Source organism: Drosophila guanche, unplaced genomic scaffold (genome assembly GCF_900245975.1).
Source record: "Drosophila guanche unplaced genomic scaffold, DGUA_6, whole genome shotgun sequence".
Taxonomy (NCBI): domain Eukaryota; kingdom Metazoa; phylum Arthropoda; class Insecta; order Diptera; family Drosophilidae; genus Drosophila; species Drosophila guanche.
In genome coordinates this window covers 3,715,231-3,730,026 of record NW_022995751.1, presented here as the reverse complement: position 1 = coordinate 3,730,026, position 14,796 = coordinate 3,715,231, and the positions used below count along the sequence as shown (strand labels likewise).

The following is a 14,796-nucleotide window of genomic DNA, read 5'->3' as shown; positions in this document are numbered from 1 at the left end:
CCAGACCAGCCCTACCGCAACCAGCAATCATTGTGCCAGCAGCAGAAGTATCTCAAGAAGTACCTCAAGAAGTATCTCCGCTTGTGGTTCGTGTAGTTTGTGTGCCCATTAAAGTGTCTCTGTGTGCCTCGCATTGCCTGCCTAGCTGTTGGGAAAGTAGTGAAAGGCCATCAAACGCTGACTGAAAGGTAAGTTCTGCCATCCAACTTGGGTTTATGTTTGTCCTAACTATTCACATTTACACGCTCCGAGAAAGTTGTGTGCGCGCATGTCTAGGCTTAGTTCTTGAGCATTTAATTGTAAATTTGGTTTTATGGAGCTTAAATAAGCTGCAAGCGAGGGTTTTGAGTAGCCCAAAAGACACATTAAAGTGTGACTAGAAAGAAGCGTCTCGGGGGAATGTGTCTGAGTTCCATAGATGCTGTGGAGAGTTATGAGATTTGATAGAGAAATTATCGTTTAGTTGAACTTAAGTGCTCGCAAAATGGACAAAAACTTCAATGCCCTCGAGCTAGAGCTACACAAAAGAGCCAAAAATCTAGACAGAAACTTGCTTGGTTTCTATTGTTGATAGGAATCTTGAATATATATTATTGCAGATTATAAATTGAAAGAACAATATATTAGCAGACATATTCACAGCGCGACTCCGCCTAATGTTCGTTCTACTTTCATAATCAAAGTGAGAGCAGCCATTGAAGTCAGTAAATAAATTGATTGCTGTGTAAATACTTCCATCAAATTCTATTGAAATGTTTGGGAAACATGTAGAAGCTTGCATAATATCGATGACAGGAGTACAACCCAAAGTCTTTGGCTATTTTCGTGCCGCAACAAAAGACTTAAGCAACAAACTTGCCACACACAAAGAACGCTCTTTGCTGGCAATCAGTGGGGGCATAGAAGCTCCACTGGCAAGTACAGATTGAAGCCATAAAGCAGCTTCTGGTCATTAGCTTGTCTCTACACTAGAAGTGCGATGCCGAGCTGGCCAATCAGTTGGCAAACCGGTTAATAGGCACTCGAGCCATGGTGCATCCTGTCCTGCAGCACACACACACACAGAGAGAGAGAGGCACAAAGTAGTTTTAAATTTAGAATGGACTTTGGTGGATGGAGAAGGTCTATAAATAGACCAGTGGCTAGACCAGTTTGCAGCAGGAGCAGCAGGAGGAGCAGGAGGAGTTGTAGATCCGATCCAATCGATGCTTACCCCTGATCCCCCGCTCACCCCTTTGCAGAATGTTCCTCCTTGCGCTGTTCTGCCTCTCCCTGGCAGCGTTGGGCGGCCAGGCCAAGCCCTATGAGCCGACGGCCCAGCACATTGTGATCGTGACGCCGCAGGCGCAGGTGCACCTGGAGCCGACGCTGCGCTACGTGCACGGCCTCTCGCCGCTGGCCCGTGTGGCCACGCCCCACCATGAGGAGACGATCGTGTACGTGCCGGCCGGAGCAGCTGCCTCGGTGGTGCCCGTGCTGGACACGGTGGGCTCGGGCCGCGCCGGCGGACTGGAGGGCAAGCAGTTTGAGGGCGTGCAGGAGACCGCCAACCAGATACAGCAGCAGGTGTCGCAGGGCGTCGAGACGGCGTCGGGACAGATCGGAGATGCTGCCGCAGCCGCCGCCACCGCCGGTGCAGGCTTCTTCCCCGCCCTCTTCCCCGGCGGCTCCAAGAAGGAGGAGCTGATTGAGACGCCGGCCAACACCCAGCCACTGATTGCCGCCGAGGCGCGTCACTTCTACAGCCTGCCGCAGGTGTACCACACCCATCCAGTGGTCGATGTGGTCCACACTCCCGTCTACTCCTGGCCCATATCCTCCATCCGTGCACGCAGCATCCAGCAGGAGCCAGAAGTTGTGGCAGAGTCTGGCGTGGCAGCCGTGAAGCTGGCCCCAACCGCAGAGACTGGCGTGAAGGCCGAGCCCGAAGTGAAGGCAGATTCGAAGCTGAAGAAGGAGTTGGAGCTGGTTAAGGCAGAGCCGGAACTGAAGGCAGTCAAGGCTGAGCTGAAGCCAGAGCTTGAACTGAAGAAGGAGCCGCTGGAGCAGCCACTGAAGGAGCAGCCTCTACTCAAGGAGCAGCCACTGCTCAAGGAGCAGCCACTGGAGCCACAGCCAATCATCGCAGAGCCACAGGCTACCAAGGCCGAGTTCGCTGGACGCCTGCTGGAGAGCAATGCCATCAAGCAGGAGCTGCAGAGCCCCGAAATCGCCAAGGAGCAGATCAAGGAAGAGCGTGAGTAGACAGCCAGTACTTTTTTACACCATTTTGTCAACAAATTTCTACCTAACAGCGGCCAAGGGACTGCCAGAGGAGCCACTGATCAAGGCCATATCCGCCGAGCAGCCCATCGAGCAGCCGCAGCCGCAGCAACAGCAGCAGCAGCAGCCGATACTCAAGTCAGAGCCCGCTGAGAGCATTGCCATTGCCATTCCCATTGTGCCACAGGCCTAGATGTACGTCCACCAACCCGCAGAACGCATCTCTGAATCTCACTCCTACTATGGGCAGCTTTGGTTCTTCGACTGATTCTCATCGCATGCTCGGCTTGGACAGACAACAAGCCTGAGCTGGGGGTTATTTTATTCCCACCATAAACCATCCACATACCACAGACATACCACACACCACCCGCTCCGCATACACCCACAAGCGTATATTTAATTACTAACACACCGAACACACGCATCGCATTGCATCGCACATAGTTTTCCATTTTCCAGCCATTAATTAACAAAAGCAGCAGCAGCAGCAGCAGCAGCAGCAGCAGCAGCAGCAGCGAAACGGGAAAAGAGACATTCATACTTAATTATCATCACGAACAGTTCGTATACATCATCATCATCATCATTACATATTCATTAACCATAACATTGAAAAAGTAAAACAGAACAATAAAAAAGTGAATGTAAAATGTAAGGAAAAAGGCAGAAGAGAGAGGGAGAGAAAGAGAGAACTCTTAGTGGGTGGGGTAATGCAATTCGTGGAATGTATGGTGAGAAATTCCAACTAGAGTGCATTCTCTTTATGCTCGAAAGCAAACCCAATTATGAGCAGTTTGCTCTCAGCAACTTTGCATATTGTGCAATGACAATGACCCCCAAAAAACTGTTGTTGCGCTTGCGCAGTTTGCAAAATTCCAAATCACGAGCACATATTACACGGGAAAAACATTCGTTTTTGTCCCATGCATACAAAACACTCACGGAACGTGCCCAAACTTGGGCAAATCTGGGTACTTGGGGAACGGCATTTTATTGGCTTACAGCTAGGGGGAGTGTGCATAAATATGAAATAAATAACATTATCCAAGCGGGGGAATCTAATCTGCGCCCTCGCCCACTGTAATGTAGGCATCCTGCTCACCGATGGCTATCAGATCATCCTCCTCGCCAGGGCGCACAGTCGTGGAATCCACTTCCAGCTCCAGTTCCCCCTCTGCGGCTTGCTTAGTGGGCAACTCCTCTCTTCGCACCGGCTGACTGGTGTCCGTGTAGCGGTAAACGGAGAAGTACGTCTGTATGCGCTGAATAATGTTCTCCAGCAGTGGGGGGAACTTGTGCTCCACTCCATCGCCGTAGATCTTGATGTTGAGCTTCGTATCGCCATGCGCGTGTGGGTGTGGTTGGCCTTGTTTGATGGCCTGCAAAACTCCACACAGCAACAGGAGATTCTGCAGATTACTGCCGCTCTGGTTGGGGCCACGTCTCAGGATCATAGACCCATTTGGCTTGAGCTCCAGATAGCCGAACTTTTCCGTATCCAAGGCAAACGGTTGGTCGTCCACACTGCCCTTGTCGATGCGGGTCAGCGGCAGAATGGCCGCCTGCAGGGCTGAGGAGAGGAGCACCAGGCCCACGGCTATGTGATTCAGCTGCATCATTCAGCAGTGAAGTGGTAAAGTGGTTGAAGACCCGCACTGGCAGTCGCCTGTCGTTGCACTAATTTTGGCTTCCAACTGACCAACGAACTTATTCCAACCGCTGCGCTTCTTTTTATCAATTTAACATTTGTTGTGACTCTTTTACTGCTTTAGGTACCCTGAGTGTAATTGAGTGCTATTTGTATTTACCTTTGCGCGGCCCGTTTAAGCGCTTGGCACTTGGCCAGGCCACAACAGCGGACCGACGCACCTGAGACGTGCCGTGCCCCCTGCCTCGCGCTCTCGCTGCGCTTTGTCTGTGCCTTTGAGTCGTTTGCGATGTTTGAGTTACTGATTTGCATTTATTTGTCAATTAACTGTTATATTATTCTCCGGCTGGCCCCAAAAAGCCAGGCAGGCGTTTCGCCAATACTCGATACTCGATTGCTGTGTGTGCAGTGAAAGTGTTATATTCCCTGGAAAGGCATTTAATGCGTTCGCACTCGCACCTGATAAACATTTAGTTCTAGTGAGTTGAGTTTTGTCAGATAAACTAATGTTTAAAATATAATTATAGACCAAAAATAATGTATCAAAATGCGATTTAAAATAAGCTACATGGCAGCGACACAGGGAATGTAGTTTACACGTTTGCTTACATGATTTCTACATGAGGCATCCCCCAGTTAACTGCCACACAAAGTAACAGCGGCGTGAATACTGGACACACAAATAAGTCATGATATACTTTTGGGCATTATCATATCATTAAGATAATTAATATTAAGATGACATGATAAGAAAACATTGCAAACGGTCTGGCAGCACAGATTTCCCCTTCTCACCATTTACCGTTGCATTTACAACTCGCTTATGAAAACACAAACGTTTGCTCTTTTGGAGTAGAAGGGGAGAACAAAAAAGTCGAAGACAAAAGAGAGCAATTAGGCAGAAAGAGAGCATGGAATGTTCTAGGAAGTAAGCTTCATACGCATTTAAAACTGCATCGCTCTCTCACTTTCAATTTTTCGGCCATTTTTCTCAGCTTCGTTTCCCCTCTCCCACCAATTGCCAACCCAGGTGCTGAGCACTTACCCCTTAAAGCCATTCACCGTTTCTTTGACAAGTGCTTGCTCTCTTCGAGTAGGAGAAGGAGAAGAAGGAGAGCATGGAATGTTCTACTCTCACTTTCATTTTTTCAGCCGGAAAAAGCGCGTGGTTTTAAGTCAGCTCCGCGGTTCGGGTCGCGAAAATCGGGAAATGGATGAAAAATCCATCGGGAAAATTGTCGCGCAGTGGTGAAGTGAAGTGTGTGTGTAGTGTAGTGTGCAGTGATTACAAAATATACAAATTCCAGATCCAGAGAGGCGGCAAAATGGCATCTAAAAGGCAGTTCGGCGAAGGCGACATGTAGTGATGTAGTGCAGTGTAGTGTGCAGTGTTTAAAGTGTTCAAAAAGTGTGATTTATTGCAAGAACAACTTCCTGATCAAGAGAGGCGGCAGCAGCCTCCAAATGGCATTCAAAATGCAGAGCGGCGAAGGCGAAATACTTGAAAGTGAAGTGTTAAGTGTATCCCTGGCAATGTGTGTGCAAATTTTCGGCGCAGAGTTGTGTCCCTTTCCCACTCCAATACCTAATGTGAAGAAGAGGAGAAGAACTAAGAAAAGATCGTGTGGACGCTCTCCCGAATGGAATTCGAAACGCAAAGAGGCTGAGGCAAAATAAGGAAATAAGTGATAGTGAAAAGTGAAAAGTGTCCAATTGTGCATTTGATGTACAACATGTGTGTAAGCATATATTTTGGAAAACTAATTTTTTTCACGTGATCTCTGGCTGTGTGTGTGCGTGTAGGCAGAATGCCTGGCAGTTGCAGAGAATACCCAATGTAAAGAAGAGGTGAAAAGCAATAAGAAAGGAGCGAAAGGGAGTCGAATCTCTTTTCAAGTGTTTCCGTGCATGGTGAGAAGAGGTCTAGGTGATCTGACTCTCTATTGCTAGTGTTTTCACACGAGATTGTTAAGTTATGCCTCACCTTATATTAATCCACCCAAAAATGCAATCTCGTGCCGTCGTTCTTTCCAAAATCGTCGCTCGTTTACGTACTCTAATATACCCGTTTATCCGTCCGACGTAACCACAAAATCGTCGAAATTTGTGTGTAAGCGACAGGAGCAGCAAATGCTTGCAACGAAAACCGTAATCATATAATATGAGATGGCCCAAAAGGTAAGAGAGAGGAGAAACCTTTACTTTACGTAGATTATTCGCCGAAGCTCGCCGTAGTTTTGCATGAAATGTCTTTTTTTGACTTGATGACGTCCCAACAATTAGCACCTTTTGTTTATATACTTACTACAGTCTATGGATTTAGCAGGCCAGATCAATTTTAGTATAGACGTTTTTCTATTAAGAAACGAAAAGTGATCTCAGTTCTCTTGAAATATTTACACACAAAAATCGAAAAATTAAAATGAACAACCAAGAGTATGAAAGGGCCAGCACGGAGCAAGTGGACGAGTTCCTGAAGTTCATTGGGTTAAATAAAGACCCGGGTCGAGTGGCCATCAACATGGGAGCCTCCGTAATCGGAATTCGATTCGACACTGGGGTCGTGGTTGCTGCCGACACCTGTGTCCACTATGGGTCGATGCCCCGGTTTCAGAGTGTGGATCGAGTTTTCAAAATCAATGAGCAGATTGTAATGGGCGGAAGCGGTGACTTTGCCGACATCCAAATGTTCAAGCGTACGATTGATGCACAGGTCATAACGGATCGCATCTACCAGGACACCGCGGAAATGAAACCCAAATCTCTGGCCGGCTGGTTGAGGCAAATCACATACGCTCGCCGCAGTTCCAATGATCTTACACCTGTGTCTGTGGTTGTGGGTGGCATGGAACCAAATGCAGGTCCCTACCTATCCTACATTGATTTTCGGGGCGTCCAGGTCGAGGACTACGTAGCTACCACTGACGCAGCCCAGCATATGATTCTGCCCATGGTGCGTGACAAGAAGCCAAAGGACCGAGAATTTACGGAGGAGGAGGCCATAGCATTGATACGGCAGGGCATGGAGTCGTTGCACTATCGCGACTCTCGTGCTATTCCCTATTACACGGTGGGCTTCTGCGCTGCCAGCGGCTGCCACATCGAGGGGCCCTACAAGGTGAATGAAGACTGGACTCTCGTTCGCCACAGTAGACCGCAATAGAAGCAAACAAATACAAACAAACAGGCACACAAATACAAAATCAAGTGAGCGATTTTTGTTGATGTTGCTGTTCCTCTCTTTAGTTTGAGTTCTCCCTCGAAAGACACATGAAACAATTTGGTTGATAATTTATTAATTTATTTAGATTGAATTTCATTAAGTAGTTAAGGACATTTTGATATAATGTTGTGTCGCAATTATCATTATTTGTTTGTGTGTGTAATTAGTGCTTCGAGTAGCGGAGTCGCCCTCCTGTGGGCAAAGCAAGGCAAAAACTATCGAAGGGAAAATGATAATAACTAAACAATTAAATTGCTAGGACATGTGTGGGAGTGTGTATGTGTGCGTGTGTGCGTGTGTGTTGCTGTTTAATTAACAAAACAATTCACATCAAACATAAAAATCGTGTGGCGTTTTTCCTTTTTTTTTTTAAATTTAATATAACTGTTTTAAGACACTCTACTCTTCTCTTCGGCTCCACTCTCTTCAATCCCTACTCTTCCAACAATGTGTGGCACTCCGTTTGTCGCTTGGTTAAAACTTAAAATAAATAAATAAACATACATTTTTCAATGCGGCAACAATGTGTAGTTACAAATGGTACCAGTAATTCATATTGGTCTCTCCTCCCTTTCCTTCCTTCTTTTTTTGTGTGCTTTTTCTTTTGTTTTTTTGTTTGCTGTGTGAATTTTGATTTCGCCTTGAAATGCAATTACAAATTATAAATATCTATACAATCTCTGATGGTGCAGATAAAGCAAGGACTATCTATCAATTTGAAATGTTACAAAAATTGTATATAATTTTCTTTTGATTCTTTAGGACTTTCCTTTCTCCTTTCTGCTTCCTTCAACATTTCGCTCTAATTTCTCATCATTTCTAATGTACGTTTTAAGGCATTATCTTCTCTTGTATATCGTTTTAATACATTTATATTTATATATACTTCTGTATATGTAATATTTCTCCCCTTTAAGTGTGTGTTTCCTCATGATTTGATCCATAATTTCGTTGAATGGGTTTATGGCTAATATCCGCTTGTTGCGCCACCGATCCGTTCCGATCCTTACATCAACTTCTGCTTGGCACAGTCGGGGCAGAGGATGTCGGGTCCGTCGGTGATGAAGCCGCGTCCCACCAGACTGGCCTTGCAGCTGGCACACACGAAGCAGTCATGATGCCAGTGCCGATCCTCGAACGAGATGAAGCGCGTGCCGCCAATGCCTGTGGAATAAGCCATCCAAATGTTAATAAAAATAAGGCTTTGCAGGGAAAAAGCCCTGCCCTATGCCCACCTGTTATGGGCTTCACGCAGGCCGTGCAGCGTTTGGCAAACAGTTCGCCAAAGCACTCGGCACAGTAGGGCTTCTCGTCGCGACTGGTGAATCGCTGGCCGGCCAGCGTGATGTTGCAATGGGTGCAGGTGAAGCACTCCCGATGCCAGGGCTCGTTCTTGTAGGTAACACCACCAGAGGTGATTACCTAAGAGGAATACATATTAATATAGAACATCTCATATGCAGATAATTCCAGATTCCCTTACCTTGTTGCACTTGATGCAGCGCGTTGCAAACTTCTCCTCGTAGCAGCCGGCACAGTAGATCTCCTGCTCCCTGGGTATAAACGACTTGGTGCCGATGGCCGTCTTGCAAACGCAGCAGCAGAAGCAATTCTCGTGCCACTGCCGGGTTTTGTACTCCATTTTCTTGGTACCTGCGAAAGAGGCAAGAAGAGTTTCATGGAGGGTGAAATCAATTTATTTCTCAATCAATTTCCGCTTTTTGTTTTGCGGGCTGAAACCTTGAACTTTGCAACTTTGCCACTAACCCAGCTCTGGTTGCGATTTAATCTAGAGAAAACCCTCAATTTCCAGCCATCGACATGGCTTCGACATATTCAGGGCACACTCAATCAGTGGATGGAAGACAATCGGATTTTCAATATGAAACAAAACAAAAACTTTTCCCCCATTATGTTTGCCAGACATGCAACATTCTCCCAGGGTGGGGGTGCCTGTCACGCCCCCACTCTCTCTCTCTCTCTCTAACTCTTTCTTTTTCTCTCTGCTGAAGTCTTTGGCAATTAATGCAGAAATTACGCAAATATACGGCTAGTCTCCTAGACAAAAGCTATTGCCATAAGAGTACTCCACTCCAGGGAAGACATTTTAGCGACTGGCGGAGCTCTGTTTAATGTTCTGCTGACTTTATTTATTGCGTGTTCGAAAAGTCTGTTGCCAAAAATAAGCAGACACAATGGCAAAGAAAAGGCACGGAAATGTAGGCTAGAGCGGCTAATTGTGTGGAAATGTTCGGGTTATGCTGGCTGAAAATTGTTCTTTAATTTCTTAGGGAAAGTTTAAGCAGTTCTTCTTCCCCTTCTGCCGATTTGTATACCCTCATTTATAGCCCCTACATTTTGTGATATCAAATATCTAGACAGAGTTCGTGTCTAGCTTGCTTTCAGAGTTTCCATAAAAGGTCCATTGGTTGGTTAGTCATCTTTCACATCTTCCACATCATCCCATAAAGATGACGCTATTGGCTCTATTGAGACTGTCGACTGTGGGCGGTTCCTTTCTTCTCCGCCAATTTGAATAGTTTTCGGGCAATAATAATGATAAATTATGATGTATCATTCCGGCGTTGATTAACATACGAGTAATTTATGACTCCACTGTTATTTTTTTGTGCGGGATTACCTGCTTTGGTGGCACGCGGATCGCCCAGGCGGCAGTAGTCGCCCAGCTGGCAATAGAAATTGCGATTCTCCTCCACGGCGGAGGCATTTGGCAGGAACATGCTCAGCACGGCAATGTCCTCGTTGTTATCCTTGGCCTTCTTAATGCGCTCCGCACCAATGGTCTTTGACTGCAGATGCAATCGAGACTTCATTCTCGAGCTGAGCACATCCACGTCGGTCATGATCAAATGCTACTCCAAGGGGTAACCCAATAGATGGTAAAACAGCCACCAAACAACGAATGAAAAGTGTACCCCAGATGTGGCTTCGTTGCTCTCTATTCCTGCAGCTACTTGTGCAAGTTACTTGCTTAATAAGTCACGAAAACAGCCAGCTAATAGATCGTTTCGCCTCGATGTGGGTCAATTTCTGCGATCAAAAGACTCGAGCCCCCCCACTCCACAATTAATTTGACCAAAAAGAAGACCAACCAGCAGCAGCAGGCCTTATCTTTTGGATCTGGATCTGGTTCTAGATTTGGGAGGGAATACAAATTTGGCGACGCCAAGTCTCACTCTACCATTCATTTATCTCTCAAGGCGTTGCCGTGCTCCTCTATGACATCATTTGCCGAATAACAAGTTTCATTAAACTTAGCGAATGCTTATAAATAAAATCTAAAATCCAAAACCCTAATTGGCCATAATGGAAATGAAAAGCAACAGCAAAAACCACTGCCAGCTGATCATAAATCATTAAATAATTAACTTTTTTTGTGTGTAACACGATTGAAACTGTTGCTTGAATAACCAGAGAGCAGGAAATTGTCTCAAAGCTCGCTCGAAGCTGGAGGCGCACAGGAAGCACGGAATTGTACGAATAAAATAGAATATCTTAACAAGAAACCCACACAATTGCACGAAAACAGATGCGAGGGAGAGATATGTATGTATGTGGCACAAAGAATGTTGAAGTAATTCCCCAAAGCTAAGCAATTTTAATGCTGATGCAGAGAGGGAGAGAGATTGAAAAAGAAACCTCACAAATCGGTTGGATGATGTAAGACAAAAATTAAGCAACTACAAAAGACAGGAAAAGGAAACTGTAGCTAAGATCTATTTTATGTTCTACAGAGTGGATTAAGATGAAATGAAAGATCAGTGAATCAATGAACTACTCCACAATTTTGCTCCACTTTTTTAGCCATAGCCAAAGTTCGATCCCAGCCGTGTTGGATTACCGTCAGCGTTCGTATGGCTTTTGCGGTTAAATGTTGGTGGAGCATCGCTTATTTATAGCCCCGAATGTCCAACATAATTATAACTAATTGTGATGGGTTGTCAGTCACACAAAATACCCAAAGACGTCGCCCACTGATCGCAGACGGACGCCCACAACAAACGTTGCCGCTGCTGAGGTCAAGTGGATAGACATTGAGATAATGATATATTGACAGGTCGATGACTGTGTGTGGCTGTGTGCGTGCAAGCGCTGTGATTGATGTCATTTACTCAAACGAAATATACCCAGCCCAAAGAGTGTCACAGCCTTAAAAATGAAAGTGGATTTGGATTTGGATTTCGATTTCGATTTGCATTTGTCAACACAACAAAATTCGAAATCCCTTAGGCCGTGTGCATGGTCTGCATTTTTAATTGCAATGCCAGAGACCAATAGCATTCGGATCAGCGAAATTACTGTACGAGTACAAGAGGAAGAGGTTTTCATTTAGCGCTGACAAAGTTTTCTTTCTGTTTGATTTTCACTCGCTGCAAGAGATCTTTGACTTTGACTTTGACCCGCAGGGCAAGCAGACCAAAAGACAGACAAATGCTGGTCGGATTGCCGGATTTATTAGTTTTTGGGATTCCGTGAAAAGAGAAATTGAATTTGCTTGTTCGTTGCTGTGTTTTGATAAGACAACGATTGACATTCAGCTTTGGCCTTTTATTTTTTTGGCTGTGGCTCGAGTGGTTCGATAGGATCTTTAATTATCCCAAGCTCAGAGTAGCTCAGAGCCTCTCCAATTGGTTGGCCAATTGAGTGGAAGCGGAATGATGCCTGTAATGGGTTTCCCTTTAATCGTTAGAGCAACAATTACGGCATTCAATTGAAAGTTTCTGAAGCGTTTTTCCAGTTCGATTTCATTTTGAATTGATATTCAATTGCAATGACAACAGACAGCCGCAGCAATAATCGAAAGAAATTCCACTTTGCGTGTGCATATTCCATGTCTGGCTGTTGCGGGGGCGGGTGCGGGGGCAGGGGCTCTTTTTTACATGTTTTCCATTTGGCTGTGTGGCCGAGGTGTTCGCTTACGAATGTGGAACACGTCGATTTGGCCGTCGCTTGACACTAAATGCATCCCAAAACGACTTCAAATCTGTTTCCGGTTTTGGATTTGCCATCAAATTTCTTTCTCTCTCTAGTTATGAATTTGATTCAAAGACAAGAATCGGTTGGGGGGGGGGAAGTCGGAGACCAAGCAGAGGCGGGAGCTGCAGCTGCAACCTGCACCTGGAAATTGTGCAATGTGTTCGTGTGTGCGTGTGTGGGCTGTGCATGTTACGTATGCCGCACACAGGATGTGTGAGCGTTAAGTATACGCAGTGTGGGCTGCCCCAAAGGAGACTGAGAGTGCAGAGATCTCGGCCGGGTACACTTTTCATTTTCGTTTGCGCTGTTTACAAGTGAATTTTTCTTTAAACACAAAAATGTTTATAATCGAGAGATGTCTGGCTTCTGGCTTCTGGCTTCTGGCTTGTGTCTCTCAATTATGGATAATTAAGTGCGGAAATACTTTTGTTCAAGTTCTTTATTATATCGCGAAGATCAGAGTTTATGCAGCAATCAATAAAGTTCGCATGCAACACGTTGCCCCGCAAAAGCACTATTTATTCTGTATTCTGTAGCACACAGCCGCGGCACATTCTACGCGCTTTGAAAGCCGCTTTGAGACTGAAACCCGAAGGCCCAAAACGAAACCGAAACCGAAACAGCCAAAGCAACAGCAACAGACAACGGAGTTCAGTTTATTCGACAGCGAGAGAGAGAGAGAGAGAGACTCAATTTCACTCGACTAGAATTGAGTTAAGTTTGAGTTGACTCTGGAATGAATGAATGGAATACGAGTGAGTGGAACTTAAGTTCGTGCCTGCTTGTTGCATGCCGCCTTCGACAAGAGATCGTCTTGTTTTCCCTGCCGCTGCCCGTTAAGGCAAGGCAGTCCAGGGTTAGTCGAGGTGCCATTTAGAGCGACGTCAATCTTCGATCTCCGCCTGCTGTGCATAGGGAGCAATTATGAACGGAATGACACTGTCGCAGCAGCAGCATGTTTATGCAGATTTGCCGATACTCAAGTGCGCATCCATTATGCATTATGGCACTGGGAAAATGTCAACTAAAAGTCGGAATCTAATTGCAACGCCCAGTGGCATTTTGGCTGCCGATTGCAGTTGTCTAATGAATTCTGGCCCCGCACACACAAAACACACACGCCCCGAAGGCGTTGATGCCAAGTCAATTTCATTTTGTTTCGCTTTTGATTAATTCGCTCGATCCACGGAAATGGCACGACACGCGTTGGATGAGCCACAGTACGTGGGATTCCTTACGCGATGGGCTACCAAAGCAAATCAATCAACGACGTAAATTAGCGAACTAATAGAGTAATTGCTTAATAGAAGTTTTTGGGCTGGAAGTTGTGCAATAATGGAAACATTTTGGGGGGAAAAAAACAGAGGGACAGTCCAGCCATTACAGTGGCAAGTCATTTATAGCTCTTTTCCCATTGAAATGTACATAAAATCAATGCATGCCGCTGATCTTTTTTGCTCCTTTCCATTTTGCTTGCCAAATATTTGTACAAAAAAGTATTTAATTATTCCCGCTGATTCGCAATGTTTTCTGCGTCTTCTCCTCTCATATTATAATCATCATTATTCATTCTAATGAATCCCCCCGAACCTCACCAACAGCCAATTTAAAAGCCACAAATCAAAAAGGAACACAAAAAATGTGCCATGGAAATAAAAATCTTTGAAAATCTCTCAAAATCTCTGGCCGGCTGGTTGAGGCAAGTGAGAAAGAGACTGGGAGATTTATAATTATTTTGGTGGCTTTTATTTTGGAAATGAGTCATGGTTGTGTCTGGACTAAAAGTACTTAAAGGGGGGCATCTCAGTGGGGGATCTTCATGGCACCGAAGGCAGATTTGTTAGCTAACGTTCCATGTTCTAGCCATAAATCAGTAATCAGCTAATACTAGTATTTAATTAGCATTTGAAATGTTAAGTTGACAATTAGTTAATGCCTGAAAATGGTCATTCAACCGAAGAGCGGGACTGACTGTCAATCACACAGATCCATACCTTTGACAAACAACACAACACAGAATCGGCAGCTCCGATATAGTCGTAAATCTTTGTGTATCTGTCACTGCCCCCCCTGCCTCGCTGTGTGATCTCTGGGAAGTCTGTTCATTGGGTGTGTGTGTGGGTTGGCTGACATTGAAATATCGTATAATATTTTGCAAGTGCAGTGCAAAGTATCTCAATACATCTACCTGTATTTGTGGCCTGTTGTTGCCTGTTTGCCGCTTGTTCTACACGTTCATTGGCAACGCGTGGTACGCTGCAACCTTGTGTTAACTTAACGCGAAAGTGTCACGGCCCCCCGGCCAGTTTTAGCCAAATTTGGTAGGTGCCAGAGAGGGGTCGTCGCGGTTCGTATCGGAGAGCAGTATGGGTGTTGCTTGGAACGTGCTCGGAACGGAGATCTGCGGGCATTTATCAGCCATAAATTTATCACTCACTGACAACAGTTCACCTCACATTCTGTATTTGTCTTTCTGTCATATTTATTTGCGATACAATTGAAACCAGAGCACAGAAACACCTTGCCACCACACAGAGAGAGAGAGAGAGAGAGAGAGTTGAAGGGTATTTTCAGGGTCTGGCGTAGGCTGGAGTCTGAGAGCCATAACAGTGGCAGGCGGCAGTACCCAGTCTGACAATGAACTTGCATTCAACAGACGTCA

General features: G+C 45.5%; 4 protein-coding genes across 10 annotated transcripts in view; 2 read left to right on the top strand and 2 right to left on the bottom strand.

Moving 5' to 3' along the window:
* Positions 1-49: 49 nt before the first annotated feature.
* On the top strand, positions 50-2,735 carry LOC117586983. Its single transcript, XM_034277381.1, has 3 exons — positions 50-192; positions 1,235-2,236; positions 2,295-2,735. The coding sequence occupies exons 2-3, from the start codon at positions 1,243-1,245 to the stop codon at positions 2,453-2,455; spliced, it is 1,155 nt and encodes a 384-aa protein (XP_034133272.1). The 5' UTR covers positions 50-192; positions 1,235-1,242; the 3' UTR covers positions 2,456-2,735.
* A 515-nt stretch (positions 2,736-3,250) lies between these two features.
* Positions 3,251-4,157, bottom strand: LOC117586985. The gene has a single exon (XM_034277382.1). The coding sequence runs from the start codon at positions 3,882-3,884 to the stop codon at positions 3,324-3,326; it is 561 nt and encodes a 186-aa protein (XP_034133273.1). The 5' UTR covers positions 3,885-4,157; the 3' UTR covers positions 3,251-3,323.
* Positions 4,158-6,335: 2,178 nt separating this feature from the next.
* On the top strand, positions 6,336-7,076 carry LOC117587153 (proteasome subunit beta type-4-like). The gene has a single exon (XM_034277658.1). It carries the CDS (start codon positions 6,336-6,338, stop codon positions 7,074-7,076), a length of 741 nt encoding a protein of 246 aa, XP_034133549.1.
* A 116-nt stretch (positions 7,077-7,192) lies between these two features.
* LOC117586976 (four and a half LIM domains protein 2) overlaps positions 7,193-14,796 on the bottom strand; it is a 53,564-nt gene continuing 45,960 nt past the window's right edge. For 5 of the 7 annotated variants that reach the window (XM_034277363.1, XM_034277365.1, XM_034277364.1 and 2 more), the window contains 3 exons: positions 8,620-8,789; positions 8,372-8,558; positions 7,193-8,300 (listed from right to left, as the gene is read on the bottom strand). In XM_034277363.1, coding sequence (XP_034133254.1) covers positions 8,143-8,300; positions 8,372-8,558; positions 8,620-8,789 — 515 coding nt within the window. In that variant the 3' untranslated portion in view covers positions 7,193-8,142. Of the gene's footprint in view, positions 8,301-8,371; positions 8,559-8,619; positions 8,790-9,777; positions 10,010-12,558; positions 12,700-14,796 lie in introns of those variants that run through there. The other 2 variants (XM_034277367.1, XM_034277366.1) reach the window with 2 other exon arrangements.